Source organism: Desmodus rotundus, chromosome 2 (assembly GCF_022682495.2).
Source record: "Desmodus rotundus isolate HL8 chromosome 2, HLdesRot8A.1, whole genome shotgun sequence".
Lineage (NCBI taxonomy): Eukaryota > Metazoa > Chordata > Mammalia > Chiroptera > Phyllostomidae > Desmodus > Desmodus rotundus.
In genome coordinates, this window is record NC_071388.1 from 7,213,774 (window position 1) to 7,226,239 (window position 12,466).

Sequence of the window (12,466 nt, forward strand, 5' to 3'; positions counted from 1 at the left end):
TCAGTGTAAGTGATTGGCTGACCAGGTTGAAGGGCAGGAAAAGGGGCCTGACATTCATGCGGCTTTGGAGGCCTATGTGTTTTTCTGGATATCCAGTGTTCCAGTTTTCATTACCTCTTCCCCGATCCAAAAATAGTCAAGAAACGTTCATCTAAGGACATTTCCACCTGGAAAGGAGTACATACAAGTGTATTTTTTTTTCCAGAAATTGTCAGGAAACATTCCCAGATATACAGCGTATTGCTTGCTTCAAAATGCATCATAAGTATTTGATAGTGAAGTAAAACTTTGAAACTCAGAATGTTAAGCCTACTTCAGCATGATTCGTTTTGATAAGTGCAATTTTCAATAAAATTCTTTTACACCAATAGTTAAAATCGCCCCGTCACTCCTGGCAGTTTCTCCAATGCAGTAAGCCTATTGATTTTAAATGTTACGTCCAGTGTGCCTCTGCCCTTCTTAAATGGGTCATAAAATGACAAAGGGCAACTTTAAAAAACAATGCCTTATGCACAGTAAGGGCTTAAGTGACAGTAATGAGGGAATTTTAAAGCTCTAGTGCAAAACCCACCAGCACAAAATCCCAGGTCTGAGTCCCCACTGTGCCTCTCCCTGCCCTGGAGACTCTTCTTTCGTCCGTCCGTGAACTCATTTTCCAGGGCAATCTGATCCGCAACAGAGACAGGCGGATACTTCAGGCAACACTCCCAGCCTCATCCGGGCTCACGTGGGCGAGCCCACGGCCTAGGCATTGCCGTTCCTGCTGCCCACCATGGGACCTTTCCAGGGCTCCCCCGCCAAGGTCAGAAAGGTGCTCTGGCACTCTAACACGCAGAAACTCTACGCTTTTTACGTGCAGCTTCATCAATTGTGGAGCACACTGGTTCCTATTTGAAACAGGCACCCCGCCCTTCCACCCACACACAGAAGTCTTCAACATAGAGTTGACTCTCTGCATTTACTGAGTGTGTGTGTGTGTGTGTGTGTGTGTGTGTCTCCCCTTGGAGAAACAAGAAGAGTCTCAGACACAGGGGTGTGGCCATGGATCTGGGACATCAGGAAATGCGATAACATACCTCTAAAGGTCTTGGCATGTAAAGATTTCCATTGACTCGCACACCCACCCGTATTCAGTGCTTTATGTGAACAAATGCTACAACATAAAGTGGTAAGGAGGTTTTAAACATAAAATCATGTCATGAAGATCAAAGGAGGCAGCTTTGGCTTTGGGGCTAATAAGTCTTGGGGATTTGGAACATCTATGTCCCTCAGGATGGCGTCACGGTGCGGAAGTCAGCCGTGAAATCCCGGCCACCCTTCACCTGCCGGCCCAGATGCTCTGCAGCGGGAGGACGGTGGGTGAGAAACTGTGCTTTGAAGTAGTAGAATAACTAGAAGGAAGTGAAAGCTTTTCTTAAAACATTAAGAATAATTTGAAAGAAAATAGCACCACCATTTTGATGGAAGAGTTGCTCATTCGACGTTTATTCAGTAAATATGAAGTTCCTACTGTGCGGCATCATAATGTTATACTTAGGTCAATGGGAAGAGAAGATTTTAAATTAAAATTAAGAAATTTTTTAATCCTAAACAGTCTCACCTATTTTGATTTTTCTCCAGCTGTTCAATAGTTTCAAAAAACCATTAAGTATATTTTCCTCAAACCACAGCTGAGTGCCCCTAAATACGTCACCTGTGGACAGTTATATCTGACTGGGATCACACCACAGTAAAAATGGTTTTCTGGCTCAAATATGTCCCTGCTTCCAAGTTATGGCTGTTGTAATTTGTGTGTCATTCAGTTGACAGTTTTTGGTTTTGGTTGGGGGTTTTTTCGTTGGTTTTTTGACTCTTCTGTATTTGTGCACTCTGGGAAACTGGAAAAAAAGACATTTCAAAAAAAAGTCTGTACTACAGGGTGAGAATTGCAAGACAGGACCTCACACACTAGGTGGCTTAGACAATGGACATTTATTTGCTCACAGTTCTGGAGGCTGGAAGTTCAAGAGCAGGGCGCCAGAACGGTCAGGTTCTGGTGAGATCGCGCTTGCTTTCTCGCTGTGTGCTCATATGTCTCTCTTCCGCTTCTCATAAGGCCACATTCCTATCAGATGAGGGCCCAATATTTATGACCTCATTAAACCTAAATTACCATCTTGAGGCCCTGTCTCCAAATGCATCAGTGGTTAGGGGCACAGTTCGGTCCATAGCATGATCTGAAAATGCAAGCCTAGCAGTTTGCCTACAGTCCCTGGTGTCTTGGCTCTGGACCATCTTGATTCTGCACCCATCCTGGCCCCCAGCCCAGTCTGACACAGGGCGGGCTACATCAGCTGAGGGACAGGAGGCTGACGGGGTGGCTGCCAGCTGGCATTCTAACACAGTTGGGGCAGGATGAGAGCCACAGCACGGGAGCACTCTGGTATCCGTACTTCTTGCCAAGGACTTCTGGTTTTTGTTTTCTCCCTTTCAAATGTTATTTTTATTTAGGGATCTCATTTAATACACATTTATCAGCTCTCTGTTACATGTCAAGCAGGAAACAGAAAGATGTAAAATGTGTGAGAGACGGTCAAAAAGGAATTGGAAGGATGTGTTAATATCCTGGGCTGAACAGTGTCCTCCCAAAATTCATGTTCATCCCCAGAACCCCATAATGTGACCTTAATTGGAAATAGGGTCGTTTCTGTAGATGTGATTAGTTAAGGTGAGATCATAATGGGGTAGGCCGAGCCCTCAATCCACTACAACTGGTGTCCTTATGAAGAAAAGAAGAGACACAGAGATACACACAGGGGGAAGATGGTCGTGTGACAGTACAGGCAGTGATTGAAGTGATGCATCTGTGCGATAAAGAACAATAAGGATCAATGGAACCACAGGAAGCTGGGAGAGAGGCGTGGACTGAACTCTCCCCTCAAGCCTTCAGAGACAGCGCGGCACTGCGCAGACGCTGGTGGCGGGCTTCTGGCCTCCAGAACTGCGAGGGAATGCATTTCTGTCATTTTAATGGATGTTGTTAATCACCTAGTTTGTGATATTTTGGAATAGTTACTATATGAAAAAGAAGACTAAAGCAAAGGCAAATTCCTATTTGGTTGGAGGTGCCAGGAGGGGAGCAGGTAGTGGGGAACAAGCAAGTCCAGGAGATAAGTCAGGCCCAGAATTAGAATCATCACCACAGAAGTGATGGATGAAGCCCTGGGAAAGGGATGGAGTCACCAACTAAGAAAGTGGAGATTGGTAGGAAAAGGGGGCAAAGACCGAGAGTTTGGGGGCCTACTTACATTTCAGAGCAAGAAAGAAAAGAAAAGGAAAGATGTAGTGGATAAATGGTCAGAAAGTTAACCAGGATGACATGGTGTAGATTGTCAACCAAAGGAGGGCAATGGATGGAGGAAGGACGTCAGCTGTGTGGATTCTGCAGAGAAGTCAGAGAGAACCTGCACCAAGAGACAGCCTTTGGATTTGACATTAGGAAGTCAAGGTGACCTTAAAAATTTAAGCTGCAGGAAAATGTAAGAGACATAGCCCAATTAGGAGAGATTAGGAATAATAGTGGGTATAGACTATTATTTTAATAACTGTTCCAGAAAAAAAAAAGAATGAAAACACACAGGGGTACAAATTTGGCAAAGGGAAAGTCTCTTTAAAACTGGGAGACCTGAGCACCTGTGCCAGAGGAAATACAGCAATTGCTAAAGAGATGGTAGCAGAGGCAAGAGCAGGAGAAACTTGATGAAACCGGGTCCTAGAAAACTCTGGGAATCTACTCCAACAGCATTGGCTGGGGAGTAGACTGGAAGGAGAGAGAACACGTCATCCTGTGAGAGAAAGGAACATAAATCCAATGTCTGAGGTAGGAGGGAGAGCTGAGAGGGCTGGTTTCAAACTCCGCAATGTACAAAGATAATCTTTGAAGACTGCAGAGTAGATCCAGAAGGGGCTGGGAATGGGGAGCTTAAGACTCTGAGGAGAAGCGTGGCCAGGCTACCTTCAACAACAACATGAAAGAGACCCACAGAAATATCCAAAGGTCTGGAAAAGAGTGAAGGGCCAGTCAAAGCCAAGGAGCGTGAAGGGTCCGTGTGCCAATCCCTAGCAATGCTCACCAGGTGGGAGGGGGGAAAATAAAATGCTGGCCACTCCCTGGACTGGAGTCTATGGGTGATGCAGCTACTGAGGTAGGAGGAAGTCTAGGGTGCTAACAATTTTGTTTCCCTGACCCATCTGCTCAGCAGTAAAGCCACCAAAGGCTGACAATCACTGGGACTCTGCTTGGTGGTCTTCTGGAGCCCCCACCACCAACCCACCTAGTGAGTGACTTTCCTCCCCTCTGCCCAGCCCAGCACAAAGGGAGCAGCATCAAGACACCCATACAATCTATCTCAGGTCTTGACCTTGATTCATGTTGACCTCCTACTCTTTATGCTTATAAATTTTTATCTGCAAGTGTTTATGGTAAAGATGTATGCTTGTAAATCTTGGATTCTGCTTTCTTATACCAAGGCACATTGCCTAGGCAAATTTTGGTTAAGGATATCTGATTTTAGCTTGGTGACTATGATAATATTAACAGTATTATTGTTATCACCGCCTGCTATTGTTTCGTGAATGATCCTGCTATGAAAACTCACAGGTGAACAGGAGACAAGAAAATGCACCTGGGTCCAAATTCTATCTGCTTGACTTGGCTGACCATCTGTTTCTTGTGCCTAGAAAGAACCAGACGCCATGGGAAGAGAGGAGAGCAGGCAGATCTCTCATAGCCAAACATAGGGCTTGGTTTACATTTAGGTGAAGCAAGGAAAGAATCTGGGTCAATGTGTTTGGGGATTTTAAAATAATTTGGGGTGAGCTCTAATTAAAGGTTGGGAATATCTGGATATGAGGTGATGAAGTCCTCAAGAGTATGGAGTGTCTCATCCTTTGCTTTCTCCAGCGTTTGGTGCTGGGCATATTCGAAAAGTGAGCTGAATGAGTGAAACAATGAGGTGCCAGCATTGGGGAAGCTGAGTTAGAGACAAAAGGTTCTGTAAAAGGCCTGCTTGCCAGGCCGACAGGCAGCTGGTGTCTGGGAGCTGGGGTTGCCCCAGGGCTCCACCAGCCTAAGGTGTGGGAGTGGCTCATTGTGCCTGAACGGCACAAACAGTGGTGTGCATGCAGGGCACCTGCCTTCCTTCTGGGTGCTGGAAATCACGCCCGTGCCAGTTGGGGGTGCCTATGGGACCAGCCCCCACTAAAACCCTTGGGCACTGAGTCTCCAGTGAGCCTCCTTGGTCAGCAGCATCCACACTGGTGGTCACTGCTCCTGGCTGGGAGGTTAAGTATTTCCTGTGTGACATGGAGAACTCCTGGAGCCTTGTGATTGGTTTCCCCCAGAATTCTCCCATCAGGTGCTTTCCCTTTGCTGATTTTGCTCTGTGCCCTGTCCTGGTAACTAATCACAGCCTTGCAGAGGACTCTGCACCGAGGCCTGGGGACGCACCCCGTGGAGCCCTGAACCTCTGCACATGCAGAAAATAAAAATTCTGAGATTCAATCTAAGATGGAAAAGCATCACTTGAACCACAGTGGGCTTGAGAAATGGAATATTCAGTTTGGATTTTAATATCCTGTCATTTTGTTGGGAGGGGAACAGTGAAACCACCGTTTATCCGCAAATGGAAGAGGAAGAAAAAAAAAAAAAGGAGGCTTTTTCTAGGTCACGCAGCTGATCTGCATTAGAGCTGCACTTAGGGGTCATGTTCTCCTGGACACACCTGGAGTAGGAAGTCAAGGGGCACTTTACACACACACACACACACACACACACACACACACACACACTCACACGACTCTCCTGAGATCCTGGAACCTAAATTGGTTACACTTGCATGGTTTTCTTTCTCTTTAAAAAAATACATTATGTGAACATGCTTGTTGCAATGTTCCTATCTGTCCCAGCAGTTCAGAAGTCATATTTTGGGGCAGGGGGTGGCTACCATTCACAATACACAGTTTCCAACTTTGAGAAGGGGAATTTGTCTTCTTTACAAAAGCTGACACTTATTAGACTTTCTGTTTGCTCTGGATCCTTCAGGGATTCATCAGAGTTATTTTTGGAATAACTGACTTGAGCCACGCATCTACCGAGACCTTCATTCCCGGTGCCACGCAGAATTTCCTGCAGTGAACAGCCCAGTTTTTTAGTACTTCCAGGTGCAGTGGAGTAACATGTAAAAATGAATTTAGTGAGCAATGGACTTAATGACAAAGTTGCAAGCAATTAGTGTCTTTAGAAAAGAGACCAAGCCCCTCCCTCCCTGTCAACTTTCACATGGAACACACCGGGGTAGGCAAAGGTAGGTTTGCGATGCCACCGTTGATGTCTGCTGAGTTAATAAAGCTACTGTAATAACCATGGCCCGCATGTCTTTTTCTGTATGAACAACAGTAAACCCACTTTTGCCCAGCTCTGTGTCCTTCAGTTACCTCACTCCCCCCAAAATAGCACAGTGAAAATATTGCATCATACCTCCTTTCTAATTCTAGTCTGCTGCATGAATCCCATTGTAAGAATAATTTCCAGTGTTGCAAAGGTGACTCCTATTAGCTGAAGATCAGGTGATGGATGGATGAAAAGAAGGAAGGAAGGAAGGAAGGATGGACAGACAATGTTCTGCACAGTTTCCATTTAGCCCTACCAATTTGTTTTTCGTGAGCATTATAGAAATGCTTCTTTGATTCTGTAACTCCTTGGTACTTTTAAATCAAAGAGGGTGCTTCCCCTATAGGTCTGCTCCTTAAGTCATGCTGATGTTGATCTCATTCCCTTTAGTCATAGGCACCTTGAGGACAGAACTGGGTCTTATCACCATAGCAACCTGAGCAGCTGCGTAGCACGCTGCCTTGAAAATGCACAGTGACTAGGAATACCATTAAAATATAAGTGACTTAAGGAAGAGGGGACATGGACTCCCAGAGCCCTATGTCACAGTTCCAGAGCACATCGATACTGACACACCACCATGGCATAACCCTCGCTGTCCCCAACAGCTGGGCCCCTCTCCCCTCCAAAAGACAGTAGACCCCATCAAATCTGCTCTTACTCTTAAGTCCGCTGGAGCATGCTGAAGGGAAACCTTACCTAATTGGGTTGACTGTATCTATAATGTACTTTTTTCCAAATCCTCAAGTGCTAACAGACTTTCCTAAACGGCCACCTCCCTCCCTAGACAATTATTTGAGGCTGTGTGTTCCGAAGCACCTTGGCCTTGTGCCTGGGGGAGCCCTCACTCTCCACACATCACAATCACCTCCCTGGTGGCTCCCTGAGAGCAGAATCCCTCTCCATGGGGGCCTGGGGTGGGGGACACTTCTTAAGGCACAGGCCCTGCCTTATCTAGGATGGCCAGACCCAAAGGGCACATCCAAGAGCTACAACAAATGTCTCATGGGAAGTGCTAGGCTGATGGCCTTTGAAATTTAAGGTAGGCGGAAAATTGTTCACTTTTATCCAAAACACAGGAAGAAGATAATTACCCATGGACTTGAACTCACTGATCCTAAGAAATACAGTCCTTGACTCATCACTAATGGAGATGCTCCGATGGGACATATTGTAACAGCAAATTGGGCCAGTGCTGAAGAGGGAGGCAGATTCTCGGGGAAGAGTAAAATGTTTGCTTTCTCCATTTTCCAAATCCGGTTACCCTTGGGCTATGTCTTTGATGTGAATGTAGCTAAACCCCCAGTGAAAGTCTCAGCATTTTATCAGCGAAAACAGACATGGGATGCTGGGCTCTCTCATTGCTGGCCTCCCTAATTGGGAAGACATTCACGCCAGACCATTGTACGAAGCCTGAGCGAGAAGCCCAAACGTGAAGCTGTCGTTACTGTTCTTTTCCCGGATGCAGTCTTAGTGTCTTTCTCCACGTCAGCACAACCTACCGAGGCACGGCGCGATCCAAACTCCCACACGTTTACTGGGCTGCATCGATGTGCTGATATTTAAATGGCTCTCCTTTTAGCTTAGAGAAGTCATAGGGATGTTTTAAAAATGCATGTCAACATCATCACTCGTTTTCATTTAAGTTAGAGAAGAAGGCAGTAAGTCAGGATCCGTCATAGAAATTGAGGGCAGTGGATGGCAGGTTGTATACCTGTCCCTGAAATATTTTTCCTCTACACATTTCCAAGCTTCCTATTGCCCACTGTCCCAGAGTCTGAGAGTGAAGGTCAACCTGTAGAACCTGGGAGCCCAGGTGAAGGGCCCAGGTGAAGAGCCAGGTAGATGGCAAAGCAGGGGGAAGACAGCATCAGACCTTCTTAGAAACCTCTCCCTCCCCTGGGAAAATTTGCAAGCCCTACTTTTAGTCCTGTCTTAGTCAGCTTGGGCTGCTGTAATAAAATATCGATTGGGTGGCTTAGATGAAAGACGTCTACTTTGGACAGTTCTGGAGAATGGAAGTTCAAGATCAGGGTGCCAGCATGGTCAGGTTCTGGGGAGCGCCCTCTTCTGGGCTGCAGACCGCACCTTCTCACTGTGTCCTCACATGGTAGACAGAGCTCTGGTGTCTCTCCTTATAAGGGCACTAGTCCCATCATGAGGGCCCCACCTTCGTGACCTAATCTCATCCTGATCACCTCCCAAAGGCCCCACCTCCAAATACTGTCACACTGGAGGAGGAGGGGTAGGGCCACAACATATGAATTTTGAGCTGACACAGTCAGTCTATAGCAAGGCCACTGGGGTATTCTTTCCAAAGTCTGTTTAAAATAAATGAACTTGTTTATGTCCTTGATATCAGTGACCTACTGACCTCTTGTGACAAAGAGGCACAACTTGATTCCTCAGTCTAGAGTGGGATCATCTCCAACCTGCCCTGGGAAGAAATCCGCGCATGGCCCACCGTGCAACAGGCTAAGGAGAGCAGCTGCCGGGATGGCTAACACAACTTTGCAGGTCACGTGGAAACCCAGACAGACCCCCGGCGGGTACTTCCCTCCCCTAACCATTTATAACCTAACCATTTATTTTCTCATCAACAACAAAAGGCAAAAAGTAGTAAGATGGGCCGATGGAAGCCATTTTGTTTCTCTTTACAGGAGTACACCACCATTTTAAGCTTTTTAATTGAAAATGAATTCCTAGACGACAAACACCCATTTATCTCAGCCAAGATTTCCAAAAAGCCCTGGCCTGGAGCATTAGTATAAGCCCAGTGCTTAGCTATGAAAAGCAGGCCTTTGGTGCTCTGGCCCCCACGCGGGTACTCTGGAGCAGGAAGCTGAGGGGTGGAAGCAAGCATCACTGCGGTGGACAGGTAGGCCTTACCCTCTGCAGGCAGCTTCTTGCCCTCTCATGAGGACCGTGAACTCCCAGCTTTCTTAGATCAGCCACCAGCACCGGCACTCTGTCCGACCATCCGCTTACTGCTTTAGAATTCTTACCCTGGCTGACTTGCATGGCTGATTGAGTTCATGACTTTCTTCCAGGTGCAGAATCAGAACTAAAGGAAGTGCTCCCAGCCAGACTCCCAGGAGGCTGGACATCTTGGAATCCCAGGACGAGAGAGGTGGGAACAATTAATGCCAGTGACTATATATAAATTAGTTCAACAAGGAGTCCCTGGGCCTCTCAGCTGAGTCACAAATCAGAGACACATCAACCTTTTACAGACCATCTGCTGAGTACCCAGCATCTGGGATGTTGCTCCTGGAGCTCATGGCTAACGTCAGAAAAGCCTCTCGGTTTCTGGGCCTCTGTGCTGTTCCGGGTCATGCCCTGCAGTCAGACCCAGCAGTTCCACTCTGGGAATTCACCCAGAGAAAACAGAAACACGGATGCAAAGAGACATATGCTTCCCCATGTGCACTGCAGCATTATTTACAAGAGCTAAGGTATGGAGGCAATCTACGTGTCCCTCTGTAGATGAATGAACGAAGATGCGGTGCATATACACAATGGAATACTTCCCAGCCATCAGAATAAATAAAACCTTGCCATTTGCAACAACGTGGATGGGTCTAGAGAGTATTGTGCTAAGTGAAAGAAATCAGACAGAGAAAGACCAACACCTTATGCTTTCACTTATATATGGAATCTTAAACCCAAAACAAAACGGACTCATACGGGTAGAGAGCAAACTGATGGCTGCCAGAGTGAAGGATGGTGGTGAGAAGGGAAAAGAGGGAGGGGAGCTGAGAAGCGCCCCCTCTAGTTACCAAGTGAGTCAGTCACGGATTGACCCTACAGCACAGGGAACGCAGTCCATGGTAGCATAACGTGGTACGGTGGGTGGCACATGGTTTCTAGACTTTTCTTTCATGGTGGTTACACTGTAAGGTAAGTAAATGCTGAGTCACTCATTGTCTACCTAGACTGAATAAAACGTTGTATGTTAATTATACATTGTAAAAAAGTCAATTGACTGTGCATGTGATTATTTCCTTCCAGATTTTCCACTCAGTTCCACAAATCTGCATGCTCATCTCAGCACCGATGTCACATGGTCTTGATTCCTGCTGCTCTATCATAAATTATGAAATTGTAAATCCTCAAAAAAAAAAAAAAATCCCAGTGCCTCCCAAACCACTCAGCTCTGGGGCCTGGCGGAGGGAGGTCCCAACCTGTCCTGTCCTCTGAGCCTCCCTGTCACACTCAGGGTCCCCATCGCCCAGATGCCTGAGTGTGGGAGATGGCAGATTTCACCCCAAATTCTCCCCTTCCCTGAACCAACAAGACCTGACACTGGGCTCAGCCAGATGAACTTGTTACAATCAAGTCTCTCCATCTGCCATCAAGAAACTAAAATGACTTCTAAAGAGAAGCAAGCAAGACTGTTAACCATCAGAATTAGCAAATAGAAGTGTACAGGTGAGTATCTACTCTGATTATTGCAATAATTTTCAGTTCTTAAGTGTAGTATTTTTCAATACTCTAACAAATATGATGATGAATCAACACAACAGCCAGAACTGTATTGTTCGGTGAAGCGCAAGGGATTTCAAATTCACTGCAAAGATGCTGCTAAGAAAAGCTGAAAACATCTATTACATCCTAGTTTACTGTGATACACTGTAAGACCAAAGATTTAATTTTTGATTTGGACTTTTTAATGGTTTAATGATTTTTTCATCGTTCTTTTATAGTAACCTATATTGTCTAGCAAATCAATAATCTGAAAAACGAAAATGCCGTGTCACCATGAGAGCTTAGTTCCAATTATCTCTATAAATTGACAAAACGTTGACGGCACTCAAGAACTACATGAAAATGTGTGTGCACGCAAACTTACATGCACATACATAACGTGTAAAGAAAAGCAATCGTGTGCAATTCGTTAGAACACCTTCAATGCCCAACACGGCTCTGTCCCTGAAGGCCGCCAGCAGCCATCCCCCAGCTACGTGCACAGCAGGCAAGCCAAGCCCCATGCCCTCGTGGCCTCTCTGGGTGAGTAGTACAGAGCAAGAACCCAACTGAAAACCACCGTCAAAGACGGACCACACTTTCTTAGAAGCTTTCTGTTGTGTCATTTGTGGACGCTGCAAATAAGCCAAGAAATTACTTATATACAAATATATATATATATATTGGTGCTGAACAGATATTCTAAATAGAATCTTCAAAAACAGGGTCAGAGACACCACATAATTCAAAGACCTTCAAAAGGGTCAGCACAGCATGAAACCGGGGCTTCCATTTTCCAGGGTTCAATTACAGACTATCAACCGTAAACGCATCGCTGAGGTGTCCAACAGACACGACCATCCTACTTCCCTATTTTTAGCAGCAAAAAGGAAACCACAGCTTCCTCATAGAAGTAAAATACAAGTAACTAATTTCTATCCATCCGTCAATTCGCTGAAGATCGGAGTCGAGCCATGTAAATCAATATAAAACACTGACGTGTTTTTAATCACTGGCATTTAATCACAAACTAGCATCGATCTTAAGTACATAGTTCTTCATCATGTCTCACACACAGAGAAAAGCGCCGATGTGACATCTGAACCGCCTGCAGGCCGGCACGCTCCGCCCTGGAGGCGCAGAGCCTACCTGAGATGAGTGAAACAGTGTCTTTCTCCCATGAGACGACGGTGATGTACGCCTCCACCGAGGAGGGGATAATGCACTTGAAGACCGCGACATTGCCTCTCATGGTTTTCTGGTCCTCCACACGGACTGTATAGGGCTCCCGTAAAACTGGAAGAGAGGAAGAGGACCCAGGGTCACACACACACACACACACACACACACACACACAACCTCATCCTGCAAGCATCTCATTCGAATACATACATGATGCCTTACTTACGTGATGAGTTGCATCAAAGTGACGTACTGAAAAAAAATTTTAAGCAATCTGCATCTCATGAATTAAGGACTTTCATTTCATTAACAATAAGCTACACTGGGTACTAAAGGGCAAGAGGACAACTAAACAGAGGTCACCACCCCGCCAATGCAGCTGGTTGT

At 45.9% G+C, this 12,466-nt stretch overlaps 1 protein-coding gene across 1 annotated transcript in view; it reads right to left on the reverse strand.

Annotated features, from left to right (window-relative positions):
• The window catches only part of LOC123480257 (cell adhesion molecule DSCAM), a 452,836-nt gene that overhangs the window by 322,714 nt on the left and 117,656 nt on the right, over positions 1–12,466 (reverse strand). Inside the window, exon 3 of the mRNA XM_053917294.1 lies at positions 12,047–12,193. Coding sequence (XP_053773269.1) covers positions 12,047–12,193 — 147 coding nt within the window. The remainder of the gene's footprint in view (positions 1–12,046; positions 12,194–12,466) is intronic.